This window comes from Chiroxiphia lanceolata, chromosome 21, assembly GCF_009829145.1.
Source record: "Chiroxiphia lanceolata isolate bChiLan1 chromosome 21, bChiLan1.pri, whole genome shotgun sequence".
Taxonomy (NCBI): Eukaryota; Metazoa; Chordata; class Aves; order Passeriformes; family Pipridae; genus Chiroxiphia; species Chiroxiphia lanceolata.
In genome coordinates, this window is record NC_045657.1 from 8,975,856 (window position 1) to 8,994,677 (window position 18,822).

General features: G+C 57.1%; 1 protein-coding gene across 3 annotated transcripts in view; it reads left to right on the plus strand.

Moving 5' to 3' along the window:
* WHRN (whirlin) overlaps positions 1-18,164 on the plus strand; it is a 51,116-nt gene extending 32,952 nt beyond the window's left edge. For 2 of the 3 annotated variants that reach the window (XM_032708039.1, XM_032708041.1), the window contains exons 4-13: positions 1,948-2,150; positions 2,493-2,529; positions 4,075-4,287; positions 5,246-5,458; positions 7,693-7,725; positions 12,908-12,979; positions 13,372-13,954; positions 15,900-16,078; positions 16,670-16,792; positions 17,464-18,164. In XM_032708039.1, the coding sequence (XP_032563930.1) occupies positions 1,948-2,150; positions 2,493-2,529; positions 4,075-4,287; positions 5,246-5,458; positions 7,693-7,725; positions 12,908-12,979; positions 13,372-13,954; positions 15,900-16,078; positions 16,670-16,792; positions 17,464-17,646 (1,839 nt within the window). In that variant the 3' untranslated portion in view covers positions 17,647-18,164. The remainder of the gene's footprint in view (positions 1-1,947; positions 2,151-2,492; positions 2,530-4,074; positions 4,288-5,245; positions 5,459-7,692; positions 7,726-12,907; positions 12,980-13,371; positions 13,955-15,899; positions 16,079-16,669; positions 16,793-17,463) is intronic. The other variant, XM_032708040.1, reaches the window with a different exon arrangement.
* The last annotated feature ends 658 nt before the right edge of the window (positions 18,165-18,822 follow it).

Below are 18,822 nucleotides of genomic sequence, written 5' to 3' on the forward strand. Positions count from 1 at the left end.
CTTTCAGCAGAGGGAAGGGTAAACAGGAGCCCTTCTCTGGCTTCTCATTATTGCCAGCATTATTTTGTACAGCTCCATCAAGCTCCCCACACATTATCTTCTCTCTAAATTTAACAGGCCTAATCTGTTCGATCTGTCCTTTCACAGGCACCTTCATCTGCCACTAATCATTTTTGTTTTGCTTCCTTACAACTTTTCTCTCCCTTGCTGGGCAGGCAGAGATGTGGCCAGGGAATGAACTTGCAGCATTCACCTGGATATGGACATTACACTCATTTTAGAGCTGTTCTTGATTTGTTTCTGACCACAGTTTCCCATCACAAGTTTTTTTTGCAGATGTACTCGTTCATTCTCACAGCTGCACCCTGAGCAAAGTGGTCCATGAGTTTGTTGGTTATGTGTCCTCTCTGCTGTTCACAGGATCATGGAATGGTTTGGGAATCTTAAAGCCCATCTCATTCCACCCCCTGCCATGGGCAGGGACACCTTCCACTAGCCCAGGTTGCTCCAAGCCCCGTCCAACCTGGCCTTGGACACTTCCAGGGGCGGGGCAGCCACAGCTTCTCTGGGCAACCTGGACCAGGGCCTCACCACCCTCACAGGGAACAATTTCTTCCCAATATCCCATCTAAACCTTTCCATCAGTTTGAAGCCATTCCTCTTCATCCTGTCCCTCCATCCCTTGTCCAAAGTCCCTCTCCAGCTCTCCTGGAGCCCCTTTAGGCACTGGAAGGGGCTCTCAGGTCTCCCTGGAGCCTTCTCTTCTCCAGGTGAACACCTCCAGCTCTCCCAGCCTGGCTCCAGAGCAGACACTCCATTTTTGTGGCCCATTTTTCTCTGACTTTTCCCTATTCTTGTGCCTTCTCTGCTGGGAATGTCCCCCTGGGGATGCCTGGAGACACCACGGTCAGGCCGTGTCAGCACCGTGTCTGGCACTGTGGCGTGGTCACTGTGCCCTTCACTGGATTCATTAGTGGAAGGGGAAACATCCCAGGAAGACAGGGAGAGGAATGGATGCCTTGAAAGGTTTGTGGTGCTCTTGGTGTCCACTTTCACCCCAGCAAAGTTCTGGGCAGGACTGGAGTAAGCTCAGGTGACGGCAGAGTCACAGCCCACCACAGGGACTTGGGAGTGCTTAATCCAGTGCTTCCCACTGGAGGAAGGGTCTGGAGAATGAATCCCAGCTTGCACTGTGTCATAAAGAAAGTCAGACTGCATTTTGGCAGAGCTGAGCAGAAGCCTGTGGTTAAGGAAGGATAAAAAAGAACAGTTTCAAAGAGGTTTTTTGTCAGAAACAGGGTGAATTGGAGTACGGGAGCGAGGAGGAGCAGCACTGGATGCCCTAGAAGCACAGAGGAAGAGGGCCTGGGATGAAGGGGGAAATACCACATGGCTCCTGTGTCCTGAGCATGGCCAGGCTGTCAGGGAAATTCCTGGTTCCTGCAACAGCCCACAAAATAAAAGCCCTTAGGAGCTGCTGGGGAGGAAATGGGAGGAGAGGAGGGATGGAATCCAGCTGTCTCAGATTCTACAGTTTACAGGGGGTTGGAGGCTGTGGTGAGACACTCCAGTTGAACCTCCCTACTGCACACAGAGATCTGAGGTTTGGGGCTTCCACAGATGGTTCCTGGCCCCCCCAGATCAGCAGGAGGGGTTGGGGCTGGAGGCCTTGATGTTCTTTGGGGGTCTGCAGTTGGTCTGCAGGTCTGGTTAATGGAGGAGACTGGGCACATTGATCTGACCTGGGATCCTAAACAGGCTCCTCCAGGCTTTACAGACTGGTCCTTCAGTGACTCCCACCCTGAGTGCTTGGTTCTTCAGCCAGCAGCATTTTTCCTGGTCCCTCCAACTGCTGTATCCCGACTTCGGTGGTGGGAGAGGAGGGCGTGTTCCTGACAGGAAAGCTCCCAGGACTCTCCAGGGGCTCACCCCATCCCGACTCCGCAGGTGGGGGACCAGATCCTGGAGGTGAACGGCAGGAGCTTCCTGAGCATCCCCCACGACGAGGCCGTGAAGCTGCTCAAGTCCTCGCGGCACCTCATCATGACGGTGAAGGACATCGGGCGCCTGCCCCACGCCCGCACCACCGTGGACGAGACCCGCTGGATCACCAGCTCCCAGCTCGGGGAGACCCTCGTCAGCTCCGCGGGGTACGTGCCTGGGACAGCCCCTGGGGGCTTCCTGAGGGAGGGGGGGTGAGCTCAGAGCTCCTGGGGGGGGGCACAGAGTCACCCCGGGCTGGGGGAACACCCAGCGTGCGACCTGCTCTGTCCAGGGGAGCGCCCGGTGCTGGGGTGTGTGGTCCTCATGTCAAGTGAAGCATCTCTGACCTGGTCTGGACAACGTGCTGCTGCCTCTTCCCCTTCTCTCAGGCCAGAAGCTTTTAGCTTCCAGGCACGGGGAGGAGAGAAGGTGCCAGGTCCTGTGCCAGGCCCGTGCCAGGCCCCAGGTGACGAGGGATCAGCACTAACTGATCTTCTCCCTCCTCGCAGGGCAGTGGGCAACCACGCTGTGGAGATGACAGCCAGGGTAAGACAACCCTTATGCCTGATGCCTTAGGAAAGACAAAAAAAATCACTGTTATTATCTTTTGTTTTCCATGGGATGGAAGGCTCTGTGCTCCTGATTATGGAAGGGATGCTGGTTTGGTTTTAACGGGCCTTTCTCCTCCCCACCTCATATTGGCAGCTGATAAATGAACCAGTGGGTGCCCCCTGTCCTGTGCCACTGGTGAGTCACTTTGCAACACATCTGGTGCCTCCCAGCCTGGCAGTGAGCACCTTAATGGACAAGGGGCAGTGATTAGGCAAGGACACCCTCCACCCTGCAGATGGGACTGTGGTGCTTTCCACATGGTGGCTGTCTCTGGGCCCTGCCAGCTCCTGGGATCTTTCCCAGCTGGAAGCAGAGCAGAGCCAGGCCTCTCCAGCACAGCAGGCAGTGGCAGGGACTCACCCATGCTGTGCCTGCAGCTCTGTGCCAGTGTCTTCTCCCCACACCTCTCTGCAAAGCATTTTTCTTTTAAATGGAAATAAGGCAGGGAGGTTTCACAGGTGGCTCTCACTGATAACAGCTTTGTGCTCTTTGCTGGCAAAACATGTTCCTCAGCCCCAACTCCTCTCTTGCTCTGGGATAGTCAGGATCTTGTCTGGCTCCATATCCCTGTGCCAGCACTGCCTGGGAGGGAACAGCAAGGACCTCCTCTTAGAAATCCCTCTCAAAGGAAAAAAAGCCTTTCATCTGCAGCCAGACTTGTCTCTCCCTGGGGCTCCTTTGGTTGCCAGTGGCTCTTTCTTCACTAGGGTCTGCTTCAAGCTGGCACTGGGGGCAAATGTGCCTTTTACAGAGGATGGGAAGCTGGCCTGCCTCTCATGGCCCCGGTTCCCCCAGCTCTGCCAGGGGGGAATACAGCCTGTGATTAAATCACTGGTCTAGGGACAGTGTCCCTGCTTGCTGAACAGGGCTGGGAGGCTGTTTTGGTTTTCAACTTGTGCTGCATAAACTCACAGAATCCATAGTTTCATAAGATATCCTGAGCTGGGACCCACAAGGATCATCCAGTCCAGCCCCTGACCCTGCACAGACACCCCAACAATCCCACCCTGTCCCTCAGTGTTGTCCAAACCCTCCTGGAGCTCTGGCAGCCTTGGGGCTGTGCCCACTGCCCTGGGGAGCCTGGGCAGTGCCCAACCACCCTCTGAGGGAAGAACTTTCCCCGATATCCAACCTAACCCTCCCTGACACAGCTCCAGCCATTCCCTGGGTCCTGTCCCTGGTGCGCAGAGAGCAGAGCTCAGGGCCTCTGACCACAGCTCTGGAGTTGCCCAGACAGGTGGTGACACTGGACAGCCCTGGTGTTGAACCCTTGGGGGGGTCACCTGCCTCGAGTCACCTCAACATCCCCCTTCCACTCCCGTTTCCAGCTCCCTCTCGGGCAGCTGGGTGAGATCAGTGCTCTGGGACACAGCCAGGGGGTATCCTCAGTGCAGCCTGTGCTGCTTGGCTGTCTCAGCAGAGAGAGAGCAGCCGGTTCCTTGTCATCCCAGCCCAAATCCTGTCTCCTGTCCCCCCCAGCCCGTGTTTTACCGGGGGCTGGCGGGCTCCCAGGTGACCCTGAGCAGCATGGTGAACCAGACCCGAGTGATGCTGGAGGAGCAGGCCCGGCACCTGCTCAACGAGCAGGAGAGGGCCACCATGGGCTACTACCTGGACGAGTATAAGGAGGGCAACATCTCCGTGGATGCCCTGGTCATGGCCCTCTTCGAGCTGCTCAACACACATGCCAAGGTGAGGCTGGGAAGTGGGAGAACACACAGGTACCCCCCCCAAATGCCAGGACTGTAGGAAAATTTATTTCCAAAGTTGAGAATGATGGGCTTAAAAGAACATTAATCCTAATGGCGCTTCATTGGGCCTGAGAACGACACAACCCCTGCTCTCCTCAGGGCTTTTATAATTTCTGCTCCCCACCCCCTGTGGGGCCTTTGACAAGTCTGCAGGATTTATCTTTTTCTCATACCAGGGAGTGTTTCTCTGGGTTGCAGGAGGAGAAAACATCTAAAACTGTCTCTGGGGAAAGACGCCTCTTGTAGGCAGGAGAGCTACCCTAAGTGAAACAAGCTCTGATCTCCTCACCATAATTCTTTGGGAAGGTCTCCTACCCTTACAGCGGCCCATGGCAGGGTCAGGGCAGCTTCTGGCACCTGCTGGGCTGAGCAGAGCTGTTGTCACGGTGCAGACATTGTCACACTGTGGGCCCTGTCACAGTCTGGACATTGTCACAGTCTGGACATTGTCACAGTGTGGATGTTGTCACAGTATGGCCTGGTGCCTCCAAGGTGATCTGCTCAGGGCAAGGGTGAGGGTATAGAAGCCAAATCCAGGTGTAGCAGATTATCACAGAATCATCCCAGCATCACAGAATGTTTTGGGTTGGGAGGGACCTTAAAGCCCATCTCCTTCCAACCCCTGCCATGGGCAGGGACTCCTTCCACCAGCCCAGGTTGCTCCGAGCCCTGTCCAACCTGGCCTTGGACACTTGCAGGGATGGGGCAGCACAGCCTGTTCCAGTGCCTCACACTCTGGGGGATACAGGCTGGTGTTCAGTGGCAGAGGAGCTCCTGGTGATGTTTAGGATCAAACCTCCTGCTGTGTCGGTACCTCCCATGGCCGGTGCTGAGCAGGGAGGGAGGGCGGGTCTGTGGTGCTGCCCCAACCTGTCTCTGGCTGTGTCTGCCTGGCCCAGTTCTCCCTGCTGTCCGAGGTGCGGGGGGTGATCTCCCCTCAAGACCTCGACCGCTTCGACAACCTGGTGCTGAAGAGGGAGATCGAGTCCATGAAGGCCCGTCAGCCCTCGGGGCCCGGCGCCGCCACCGACTCCTACTCCATGATGTCCTACAGCGACACCGTGTCCTCCTCCAGCAGCCACTTCACCGCCACCACCGTCAGCTCGGCCCGGGTGAGTCCCCCTGGGTGATCCTTTCCCTCTCAGCACCTACTCCTGAACCTGAGCCTCACCACAGACTCCTTTCCCTGGAGCGCTGTAAAGGCCTTTTACCCCACCTTTCCCCCCACCCTGTTCAATCCCCCCTGGATTCCCCCAAAGCTTTTATTTTTGGGGGGATTTTTAGGTGGAATAAAGTGATGCCACAACACGTGCTGGGTGTCTCTGCGCTCCTGTCCCCCCCCCGTGAGGGCTGTGGTGCTGCATGTCACTTTGTCCCCAGTGAGGACGAAGCCAATGTCCCTTCCAGGACCTCTGGCAGAGCCGTGCATTTGAAGGACAAACATGGGTTTAAGTGTATGGACAAATGGCTCATTTAAATTTTTTTCATTTAAATGAAAAAAACCAAACCAACAACAACCAAAAAAACCCCCAAAACCAACCAACCAACCAAACACGAAAAAAAGCTCTTCTAGACTCCTCTAGGCAGTTAAAGCAAATCTTTTAGCCAAACTTGTAACTCAGCTTTGGAATTTGGTCCTTACTGCCTTTTATTTATTTATATTTTAAAAAAGCACAGCACTAAACGTATTTTCAATAAAAACTATCACAGCACATGCACAAATATGTAGGATAAAGTATTATGTGGAGCAGCAGAATGCAAGTTTCATGATGCATAAAAATCACAAATAAGTTGAACTTCCCGACCCTCATCTAAGTAATTCCAAAATTTTGTCCCCTGACAAAGCAAGAAGGCCATTTTGGGTTTTAAGCCCAACGAACTAAGAAAAAGATGCTTTGTCTTTAAAACGTTATTTTGTAGACAGAGAGCTGCATCCACACAGAAATGCCACCAATGTGCTGCTGCCACACTGTGCCTGCTGCTGTTCACCAGCTTTTAAATCAGCTCCTTAAAGACCCTGGCTGCCTGTTCCCACTGCCAGTGGGTGCATCCCATGCCAGCCCCTGCCCGCTCTCCAGCGCTCACTCCCACGGCTCTGCCAGGCTGTCGTGGCACGCACCGTCTAATTAAGTCGGTGTAATCACCTCAGAGTGTGCAGGCACACAGCCCCCAAATTAATTTCCTTAGCCATAAAATGCCTTTCATCAGAAATGCATTAGTAACCTTGGAAATTAAGCCCTTCCTGAGCAGAGCAGGGGACAATGGGATGTGTGCTGGTCCCACAGCAAGGGAAGCGCCCGCGGCTGGAGCGCTGGGATCGGGATGTGGAGGGTCCAGGCACCACAGCTGGGGGGGAAGAGAGAGGAGGGGGCTTTCCTGGGGCTCTGCCTGCCTACATGGGGTGGTGCAGCATCCCAGGAGAGTGTCAGAGCAGCAGAGCTGTGCTTTTGTCCCGTTAACTCCACAAATACCCATGGGGAAGCCACCTGCTCTGGTCAGGGTGGATCCCACTGAGATTCTTTCTGGATCAGGAGAAACAAAGCCAGGTTTGCTCTGCTTTCCCGAGGACCTGCTGGGAAAATTCTTCTGAAGTCTCTGGGGGCTGGCACAGGTGTGCCAGGGCCGTGTACTGGGTGTGACACCCTGCTCTCGTGCTGTCCCCGTGCCTGGGGCTGTACCGTGGGCTTCGGGCGTGCCATGCTCTGCCTCCACAGCATGTGCCCAGCGTGGCTGCTTGGGCTGCTGTGTGAGCAATGGCGCATGAGCCCAGAGCTGGGGGAGGGAGACCAGGGTGCTGCTCTGGCATAGAGGGAGTGGGCTGTGCCTTAAAAGCACTGTTTGAAGAGCTTCCTCCAAGAACACGTGTCCCTCGATGACATTACAGGTCTTCCCTGGCCCTGTGGCACCCCTTTCCATGGGTGTGAGAACACACCTGCCTCCGAGCTCTGCCTGGGTGTTGGGAATGCTGGCATTGGAGATGGTTGTCCCCACTGTTTGCTAAAACAGCTGCCAAGCTAAAAGCACCAGCTCGTGGTGGATTGGGGCTTGTCTCAGCTAACAGGAGAGAGAGAAGAGGGGCAGAGCTCCTGAACTGTTCCCTCTGCCCTGTTCTGCCCTCAATCCCGGTGCCATTCCCCTCCCCAGCCCCTCTCGCAGGAGGGACTCACCTCAGCCGTCACATCCAGCCCTGGATGCAGCTGGATGTGGATTCGGGGTGTGTTTGGGGGAGGAGGGAGGCGCCGTGCCGGGGTTTGCTCGTCTCGCTCCTTTGCTCTGCATCCTCCCTGATGTCACGTTCTCGCTTTTGTGCTTGTTTTCCTCTGCTCTCCCCCCGGCACGTCCCCAGGAGCGGCTCCTGTGGCTCATAGACCTGATGGAGGTAGGGGAGGAGGGCGAGTGCTGCCGTTGCCGTAGTGGATGGGCTGGGGGGGGGTGAGTTGTGCCGGGGGAAGGCGGGGACGGGCTGTCCAGGGACTGACATGCGGCTCCTCCACGTGCTCAGCCACCTCGTTTCACCCATCCCTGCCTGTCCTCTCTGCTGAGGAGAGCCCCTTTCCCCAGCCTGCGGTGCACACAAGGCTCAGCCTTGAGCCAGACCCAGCTGGTGCCAGTTCCTGCCTGCACTGAGTGCCACAGGGCCCTCGGGGATGGGGTTTTGGAAGGACCAGCAGCATTGGTGGACCCAAAACTGCTCTTCCTGCTCTGTGTGCTGCTGTGCTGACTTGCTGTGTGGGCATGATGGCTAAATACCTGTAGACTCATAAAATCACAGAATGGTTTGTGCTGAAGGGACTTTTAAAGCCCATCTAGTCCAACCCCCCTGCCATGGGCAAGGACACCTCGCACTATCCCAGGTTGCTCCAAGCCCTGTCCAACCTGGCCTTGGACACTTCCAGGGATCCAGGGGCAGCCACAGCTTCTCTGGGCAACCTGTGCCAGGGCCTCCCCCACTGTTGTTATAAAAAACTTCTTCCTTCTATCTAATCTAAATTGACCCTGTTTTAGTTTACAACCATCACCCCATGTCCTGTCACAGTGAGCCCCGTTAAACAAACCTGTCCCCATCTTTCTTCAAGTAGTGAAATGCCACCACGAGGTCTCCCCAGATCCTTCTTTTCTGCAGGCTGAGCAAGCTCAGCTCTCTCAGCCTCTGAGCAGGCTGGTCAGACCCTATCTACATCCTTAGGATGGAGGAAAATTTTCCCTACAGGCCTTGGATCTGCAAAAATCCACGCTGCAGTGCAGGAGGGTCAGTGTGCATGAGTTGTGTGTGTCCAGCCTTGGAGAAATCCTCACTGAGGATTTTGAGAGGATGGACGTGGATGTGGGAAGAGCCTGAGGAGCCCCTTTGTCATGTCAGAGCTGTTGGCTGGGATGAGGCTGAGGAAAGCTGCAGGTTCCATGGTGTGGAGCACATTCCCTGCTCCTCGGCTGGGAGGAAATCACAGGGTCAGCGGGTTGGGCAAGTGGTGGAGCAGGGACTGCTCAGGAGACAGGACCTCTGGCAGCTGTGAACCTGACCCAAAAACCACATCCCTCTGGGAATGGCCCTTATCCAGCAGAGAACAGCTGTAGCATTCCCAGATGGAGTTTGTCACAGGCACCTTGAACCGTGGGACCCAGATTTCTTTGGCTTCCTGACACTAGAGCAGGCCCTCTGTCCCACCATGGGCTTGACCAAAAATAACCAGGCTGAGCAGGCCCTGCCTTGGGAAAATGATTCCATTACAGGGTGTATCCTTCAGGATGCCTGGAAATGAGACAAGGCCACGTTGTGCTGTGCCACCCCCGGGTGCTCTGTGTCTGTTGTCTGAGTGTCACCAGCACCTCCTGTAAGTCCTGGGTCTCAGGATGAGTCCTGCAGGGCAGAGCTTGGTTGGAGACTGCAATAATGAGGTCTGACCAGAGCAGTGGGAATTCCTGATCGCTTCCAAGCACAGCAGTCTGGCATTCCCTTTGTCCCTGCCCCCTGCCCAGCCCTCAGTGTGGGGATGAAGGAATTGAAATCCCCCTTGGTTTTGGTTTGGTTCTCCATCATCTCCTGGCAAAGCTGCTGCCATCCAAAGGTGCCTTCTCCTCCCAGGGCCTGGTTCCACAGGCACTGGCTTGCTCCCAGCTCCCTGGGATATCCCACAAGGAGGGTTCCCATGGGAACAATCCTCTCAGAGGATGAGGATGGAGACAGAGTGAAGCCGCTGCATGTGGGTCATTGTCACCTTTAGAGCCCCTGAAGTCTGGACCAGAGACTTGGTCTCCAGCCTTGCAGCTGCATTGCAGAGTGAGACAGGGAAGGGAAGAGAGGGGAAGAGAAAAGAAAAACTGGGCTTGTTCTCAGGCTGGTGCAGTTGTTGAAAACTGAGACCCTGTGGGACTCAGGCTGAGTGGCTCTGCACAGCTCTCATTAGCAGTAACTGGAAATTAAGGGACTGATTTGGAGCTGGGAGGTTAATTAAAGGTTGAGTTGTGTTCCCCGGGGAGGTGGCAGTTTCTCCACCCTTTAATCTGCAAATGAAAGCTGTCTGCCTGCCTGCTCTCCAGCTCCATCACTCCTGCCATTCTCTCTGAGCAGGATAGGAAGGACAGACATTTCCCAGCTCCTCTGTGAAGGAAGGGCCTCACCTGGCCCCCAGTTTCTACAGGGAACTGGAAAACAGATGGGGTAAAGGAGCAGGGAGTGGGCAGGAGGGAGCAGCCTCCTCAATAAAGACTCATTTCTCAGGGCAGTGGCAGGTGGTGAGTCTTTCAAGGGAAATCCAGGGAAGCACAGCCTCAAAAACAGCCAATTCCTGAAAGCCAACGTGCTTGGCTTAAAAGCCATCGAGTTTTACAGCCCAGAGCAATCTCTGTTTAATTGCTTTTGCTCCCAAAGAACTAAGCTGGGGAGAAATAAATCTCCTGCTCACACACTGCACCAGGAAAAGGTGCCCTGAGGAGGATGAGCAGCATCAGTGTCCCTGGCTGGGGGGGAGCAGAGCTGGCAGTGGGATCAGGGGGTGGAGGGCAACGTCTGTGCCCACCCAGGGTGTGCCAGGGGAGTCACATCTCAGTGCACAGACTGTCCTTTCTACAAGGCCAGGGCTGGGACATGGCATGGGATGGGCTTGATGGGCACACAGGGTTCAGTGGCAGGACTGGGGGAGGTGGCCCTGGCAGGTTTTGGGGGGGGCATCAGACAGACTCTTCTTGTTTTAGTGGCGACATAACTGTGACTGTTTGACAATAGGCTGCTCCCAGTCACACTGCCCAGAGAAGCTGGGGCTGCCCCAGCCCTGGGAGTGTCCGAGGCCAGGTTGGAACAACCTGGGCTAGTGGAAGGTGTCCCTACCCATGGCAGGGGGTGGAATGAGATGATCTTTAAGGTCCCTCTCAACCCAAACCAGTCTGAGGTTTTATGTTTCTGTATCACAGTGGTCTGGTCCTCCTGCATTTGCCAGGAGCTCAGTGGACTCGTTGGGGCTGGTAGAGGCAGAAGTGGGGAGGGAAGTGTTAGGGACACAGCTGAGATGTCCCCGAAGTCCACCAGGCTGGTGCTGACATGTCACCATCTCTGCCTTGGCTCCTTTCCTCGTGCACACAGACATTCAGCTGGATTCAGGGCTCTGGGCAGCATCTAAAGATGAGTTAGCACAGAGAGAGGTGGTATTTGGGCAGGTGTCTGCAGAGCAGAGGAACCAGCAGCAAACAGGAGCTCTGGGACAAGCAGTGGTGCATTTGGTGCAGCTCTCCCAGCTCTGGGAGCTCTCTGGCTGAGAATCTCTGTTCTTGACATCACACAGGGACAGGAGGCACTCGAGATTTTAAATCCATTGGCACTTCAATCAGATCTGAATTCTTATGGCTGATGTTTACACAGCCCAGAGCAGCTCCTGATCAGTTCAATCACTGCAAAGGCAGGTGACTTCTGCCCCACCTGCCTCTTCCTCCAGCCTCAGACACAGGGAATCAGCCCATCCCTCACACCAGGGCTTGGATTTGCACAGTCCTGTGCCATGTGAGCTCTGGGTGGTGCCTGATCTTTCTGATGCTGTTGCCACACATTGCAGCCCAATCTGTCTCCTGCCCTGCCTTGCTGCACAGTCAGTAACCCGGGAAGGGGTAGGGCCTGGCTTTAAACTGAAGAGAGGAGGTTTAGATTGGATATTGGGAAGAAATTCTTCCCTCTGAGGGTGGGGAGGGCCTGACAAAGGTTGCCCAGAGAAGCTGTGGCTGCCCCATCCCCAAGGCCAGGTTGAAGCAACCTATTCTAGTGGAAGGTGTCCCTGCCCATGGCCAGGGGGTGGAATGAGATGATCTTTAAGGTCCTTTCTAACCCAAACCAGTCTGGGATTCTCTGCTTCTCTCTCAAAAGCCACATGCCCTTATGTTGGATTAATTGGTGATGAAACCAACCTTTGCCAGAGGCAGGAGTAGTTTCCCAAGTGAAGATTTACCTGTCACTCCCTGAACAAGCCGTTTCTCTTTGTTCCCATTCTCCAGGGCTCTTTCAGAAGCCACGGAAATAAAAGCACTTTGCATCAATGTTTTTGCCTCTTCTCTAATGCTCTTAATTGTCTCCCGTGTCTATTTTGGGACTCCAGCATCTAACAGGCACAGCAGCAGCCTCCAGCAGCTGAGGGAAATGCAGATGCACCAGCATTTCAACTAATCAGCTGTTTACCCTGCAATAAATAACAGGCACTTAAACACAAACTGTGCCCTGCCCAATCCAGCAGGAGAGAACAAACATCCCTGGGAACGTGACAGGAGCCAAGTTCTCCCTTCCTGAGCAGCAGCAGCTCCTCTCCAGAGCAGGAGTTGCTGTGGGAGGGGGGATGAGTCTGGGTTTGCCCTTACAGGGCCTTGCAGGAGCAGCAGGATGTTCCCCCCTGAGAGAGCATCCCCGGAGCCTGGGCAGAGCTCACCAGGGAAAAGCTTCACCCTCTCTGTGCCCCCTGTTCTGCCAGCCCTGGGACTTGGCCAGGTGCCTGTCTGCTCTGCTTGGCTCTATCCATGTCCTCTCTCCTCAAGTCCCTCCTGACCCACAGCTGCCCCTGCACAGACAGACTGATGGATTCCCAGAGCCCTTCCGGATATCTGGAGCTGGGATGTGTTCAGAACTGGGGTGTGACATTTCCTGATGACATTTTGACTCGTAGAGGGAAAGCAGCTTTGGTTTGCATGAGACCCACCGTTCTGGCTTGCAAAGGGAAGGGAGTTTTGAAATTTTCTATTGCCCTTCTCCTGGGAAGGATCCAGATATTGAGCCTGAGCTCCTTCCAAATGAAGCAGGAAGAGCTGATTTGGGTCCAGAGGAGCTTATCCCTCCTCTGCAGGAGGTCAGGTCCGCAGCAGGCTTTGAGAACATTTCCTACCTTAGGAGATCCTGTGTCCCACAAAGCTGCTTTGATAGGATATGTGAGTCTCCAGGGAACCTCCAAGGAGACAAAAACCTTTGGGTGACAGACTGGTCTTGCAGGGGGAGGGGGTTTGGGGGATCACTCCATGTTCTCTGTCACACTGGCACTGTGGTGGTTGCTCTTGCTGCTCTGACATGGTTTTCTCTGCCTTCTCTGCCCTCTCAGAACACATCAGAACTGGAGGGAGCTGGGGACTGCCACCAAGGCAGCATCAACACCCTGCCAGACGTGTCCCTGGTAAGGCCCTGCAGGAGCTGCTGCACCTCGGGTGGGAGCTGGAGGAAAACTGGGGGTACTGAGTTTTACCTCAGCTTCAGTAGCTCTGCTATATCAACATCCCAGGGATGTCAGAGAAGCCAGTTAATCCAGTTGGTTAGGAGAAGGATCCTGGCTGGCTGAGCAGGAGCAGCGTTGTGGGAGCCAAAGCAGAGACTGAGTGATTTGTCCTCTAATCATCCTCCTTTGTGAATCATATTCTTATTGTCAGAAGATCAGAAAGGTGCTTCTGTAACAACCAGCCATGGTCACTGTGAAAAGATAAAGACACAGGTGACAACGAGCCTGAGGAAGCCCTGGAGAAGTTCTCACAGCTGAGCACGGTGTCCTAAAACCTGTTCTTGGTTTGGCAGGATGACATCTCCTCCTTCCCAGACGAACCACCCAACTTCAAGCCTCCTCCTCCTCCTGCAGCCCCTCAGCTGCTGGACCCCTCAGCTGCCCAGCACAGGAACCCAGGGAAGGACAAGCCCAAGCGTCCCTCCTCTGAGTCCTCCCAGTCAGGCCTTTTCTTCGTGGCCCCCCGGAACCCCACCCCCCCTCCCACCGCCCCCGAGAAGGACACGGTCAGCGTCAGCTCCACTGCCACCACCTCCACCGAGGATTCCTCCCCCAGCGCCATCTACGCCACCATCTCCCCGTCCCTGCACGGCTCCCGCAGGCAGATGGATGCCCAGCTCTCCCTGGTCACCCAGCACCCCATCGGGCCCTTCCCCAGGGTCCAGTCCCCCACCAGGTTGAAGAGCCCGTCCCCGGAGGCTGGAGGGGTCCAGAGCCCCCCGTCCCCTCCTCCTCCTCCCGCCCACCCAGCGCCCCCTCCCCCGGACAAGGGCAGCCCCCAGGCCGGGGCCAACCAGCACTTCATCATGGTGGAGGTGCACCAGCCCAACAGCGAGCCCGACGTCAACGAAGTGAGGCCCCTGCCCCAGGCCAGAGGTGGGTGGCACCTGCCCCTCGAGAGAGAAACGGGACAGGAGGCAGATCTGCCCCAGAGCTGGAGCCCCTCTGCTCTGGAGCCAGGCTGGGAGAGCTGGGGGAGGTCACCTGGAGAAGAGAAGGCTCCAGGGAGAGCTGAGAGCCCCTTGCAGTGCCATGGGGTCCCTTGGAGATGGAGAGGGAAGGGGGGTTCCAGGGCGTCCCTCACAGATGGAGAGGAAGTGGGGTCCTGGGAGCCCCTTGGAGATGGAGCGGGAAGGGGGTACAGGGGGATCCCTCGGAGATGGAGGAGGAAGGGGGTACAGGGGGATCCCTCGGAGATGGAGGAGGAAGGGGGTGCAGGGGGATCCCTCGGAGATGGAGAAGGAAGGGGGTACAGGGGGATCCCTCGGAGATGGAGAAGGAAGGGGGTACAGGGGGATCCCTCGGAGATGGAGAGGAACTGGAGTCCTGGGAGCCCCTTGGAGATGAAGAGGGACGGGGGTACAGGGGGATCCCTCGGAGATGGAGGAGGAAGGGGGTGCAGGGGGATCCCTCGGAGATGAAGAGGGAAGGGGGTACAGGGGGAGCCCTCGGAGATGAAGAGGGAAGGGGGTACAGGGGGATTCCTCGGCAATGGAGAGGGAAGGGGGTACGGAGGATCCCAGGGGATCCTTGGAGGTGGAGAGGGAAAGGGGTACGGGGCGGATGTCCCTCGCAGATGGAGAGGGAAGGGGGGTCCGGGGGGGTCCCTCGGAGGTGGAGGGGAGGGAGTGTGGTCCCAGAAAGTCCCCCGGAGGTGGAAAGGGGTCCCGTAAGGTCCCTCGGAGGTGCAGAGGGAAGGGTGTCCCGGGGGATCACTCGCAGATGAAGAAGGAAGGAGGATCCCGGGGGTGCCCGGAGGGTCCTGGGGGTATCCCCGGCACCCCCCGCCCTGTGGGACCGACACGAGTGGCAATGTCGCCCTCCTGTGGCCCCGTCCCGTCCCTGCAATGGGTTCATTAACCGCGGTTAATGAGGGTTCATTAATGAGGGCCAGGTCCTGCCCGGGGGGTGTCCGCAGTGGGACCTCGACTCCTCCGAGTGCCAGAGCCGCTGTCCCGGACACCCCGCGCTCCCCGCGGGTGCAGCTGTACCGCTGTTCCCGGCATTCCCACAGTCTCCATCTGCACTTGGAGTCTTTATTCTCCAAGACAAGAAAGCTCCTTTATGGCAGCACCTCTTTGCTTGGGTCCGTCCCAGTCTCCTCCCACGTGGAGCATGGTCTGGATAAGCAGGCAGGAACCCAGGATTCATCACTCTCTCCCTCCATCCCAATTTGGGATCTGGGTTGGATCCTGGACCTGAGTATGAGGCCACTTGTCCCCTGACAAGTGCACAGCTCTGTCCTTCTACCAGGAGGGTGCAGCCAGGTGGGGGTCAGGCTCTTCTCCCAGGTAGCAAGTGACAGGACAAGACAAAATTGCCTCAAGCTGTGGAGGTTCAGGTTGGATATTAGTGAAAATTTCGTCAGTGAAAGGGTGGTCAGGCATTGGGACAGGCTGTGGTGGAGTCCCCGTCCCTGGAGGGGTTTGAAAGCCGTGTAGATGTGGCACTTGGGGACATGGGCTAGTGGTGGGCTCAGCAGTGCTCAGAGAACAGCTGAACTCGAGGACCTTGGAGATCATCTCCAACTCAAATGACTCTCTGTTCTATGGCAGCCACTGATGTCAAATCATTCACCTCCCCCTATTTACAGTCCCGTGGGTGAGTGGTGGGCTCAGCAGTGCTGGGGAATGGTTGAGCTTGCTTAAAAGTCTTTTCCAACCTAAGCAGTTCCATGATTCGGAAGCTTGGGAGCCTGGCTCCGAAGGCCAGGTGTCGTTCCCGGGGGATCTGCCCGGCCCCGGGATCTGCCCTCGCCCCGTGCGTGCCCGGCCGGCCCCGGGGCCGCGCTGCCCGCCCTCTAACCCGCGTGTCTCCCCAGCCTCCACGCTCTCCCAGCTGTCGGACAGCGGGCAGACCCTCAGCGAGGACAGCGGGGTGGACATCGGGGAGCTCGAGAGCAGCGGCAAGGACAAGAGCCGGCAGCCGGGCCCTGGGAAAAGCCGGAGCCTCAAGGAGGCCGCGAGGAGCGAGGGGGCGGCTGAAGGGGCCTCCAAGCCGGTGAGGGCCCGGGGGGGCTGCTGGTTGTGGGAGGGGGCACCTGGGGCTGTCCCCCACTGCCTCATCCGGCCAGTTCTGCTCCCCCTTCCCCACCGGGCAACAACTGCTCTGCTGTGCTTTGGTGGGTTATTTATCCTCTGTAGTGAGCTGAGTGAGCTCTCTGGGGGGATGAGCTGTGGGGAAAGGAGTCAGGAGTGGCTGAAAGGGGCTCTGTAGGGCTGATTCACTCCATGCTGGGTAAATCCAGTCCCTCCCAGCTACAGAGGGCATGGCAGAATCCCTGGCTCTGGGGGAACATCCCCAGGGCGCAGCGAAGTCACCTGTAGCCTGGAAGGGAAGGTGGCAGCAGGTATCAGGGGGTTTCTGATGGTGCTGTAGGTAGGCAGGCAGAGAGCTGCTCTGCTCTTCCTCAACTTCTTCCAGCCCTGCCCGTGGTTGGGATCTTGGATGTCAAGAGTCAGGGAGCAAAGGCGTCTGTCCCTCTGCAGTGACAGCCAACCGTGGGTGTCCCTGCCTGCTCTGGGACACCTCAGGGAGTGCGGCAGGCACATGATGTCCAGCCTCCCTCAGCAGTGCCCTCTCTCCCCACAGCCAGGGCTCCTGGAGCCCACGTCGTGTCTGATCCGGGTGTCCAAGAGCGCTCCCACCTTGGGCATCGCCATCGAGGGCGGAGCGAACACGCGGCAGCCGCTGCCCCGCATCGTCACCATCCAGGTAGGGCGGCCTGGGAACGGGAATAACTCCATGGACATCCCATCCCTCTGCTCCCTGAGCAGGCTGGGAAAGCCTTTGAGCCACAGCCAGAGCAGAGGAGAGATTTTAGGGGTGCCTCCCCCTCCTACAGCCCTGCACGTCCCCAGCCATCATCCTGCTGTGGGGGTTTGCATCCGTGTCCTGTGGATGATCCCATAACAGACATCCTGGGAGCCAAGGATTTGCTGCAGACGTTTCAGAGGGAGTCAGGGCAGCCCTGAAAGCTTGGCTGGTGTCTCCAGATGTCTGGAAACTCCCAGACAGAGGACTGGGGAGGGGGAGCGGTGGATGAGAGCCAGACAAGTGAGCCCTCCAGAGCTGTCTCCCTGTTTGCTGTTTACTTGGGGCAAAATTCAAGCTATTTACAGCAAAAGAAAAGCAGAGCTGACTGTGCCTTGGTTATTCTTGGCCACCCCAGCTGGCGCCACGCTCCAGGAGCAATCAGGAGGGGAGCCAAATTCATCCCTTCTCTCCAAAAAGCGAAATATCTCATATCCATCACGTTCCTTCGCCGGTTCGGGGAGAACATGAGCGATATGAAATATGTCCCATTTTTTTTCCCCCCAAAAACCACCTGGGTTGGCCCAAGGGAGGGATGGTGGGAAGGTGAGCTGACCACCTCTCTCCTGCAGCGTGGGGGGTCGGCACACAACTGTGGGAAGCTGAAGGTGGGCCACGTCATTTTGGAGGTGAACGGCACGGGCCTGCGAGGCAAAGAGCACCGGGAGGCCGCCCGCATCATCGCCGAGGCCTTCAAGCTGAAGGACAAGGACTACATTGACTTCTTGGTCACAGAATTCAACGTGGCCCTTTAGGGGATGGCCTTTGGGAGCGTGGAGTGGGACGGGGATGAAGGGCAGCGCCGAGGTGTGAACGAGGTCCCGCCGCGCAGAGCCCGCGCACGCAGACACCCCCCAGCTTGTCCCCAGATGTCCCCTCGCCCGCTGTGGACTCGCTGCCTGGGTAGGGCAGGCTGAGAATGGGCAGAAATCACTGCACGTCCCTCAAAAGTCTCCACCCTGTCCTGTCTGGGGTAGGGAAAACACCCTCTCCCCCTGGGCCGGGCGGGAGGACGGCAGAGGTCTGGGTGTCCCCCCTGTCATTTGAGTGCCACACACACAGCAAGGCGGGCCCGTGGCTCAGGCTGGAGGGGTTTTGGGTGGTGGCCACTCCCTTGGGTGCTCACCCCCCGTGCCCAGGGGGGTGGCACAGGCCACGGGTGGGGAGGCAGAGAGAGTAACTGGAGGCCTTGTAAATCGCTGGCAACGTCGTCGTATTTATATATACAGAGCTTGTGCTTTTAATTTTTCAATAAATCTATCAGGGTAGAAAAGGACTGTGGTTGGGGGGGTTCTTGGGGGCTGGGATGGGGGGGAGGAAGGGGCAGGGGTCACTGTGGGGCTCCCCAGGGCCAACAGGGCAAGTGGGAGTGTGGTGGTGGTGGGCTGGGAGGGAATGCTCCATATTAGCCCCATCCCATCCCAATCTCACCTCCATTCCCATCCCTGTCCTGTCCCTGTCTCATTCCCATCCCATCTCATTCTCTTCCCATCTCCATCCCCTCCCCGTCCTCATCCCAATCCCTGCCAGGGATCCCCGGAGGATAGGAAGGGGCAGTGGTGCCTCCAGGGCTCCTCAGCATGGGCAGAGGAGGTGGGAGTGTGGTGCTGGTGGGCTGGGAGGGGATGCCCATCCCCAGTCCCGTCCCCAAACTCATCCCCATTCCCATTCCTCTGCCATCGCAATCTCCATCCCATCCCCACCCTCATTTAGACCTTCCTCATCCCCATCCTGTGACCATTCCCATCCCATCCCATCCCTGTCCCGGCCCCATTCCCATCCCATCCCATCCCATCCCATCCCATCCCATCGCATCCCATCCCATCGCATCCCATCCCATCCCATCCCATCCCATCCCATCCCATCCCATCCCAGCGATCCCGGAGGATGGGCAGGCGCAGCGCTCCGCCAGGGGGCGTCCGCGCTGCTTC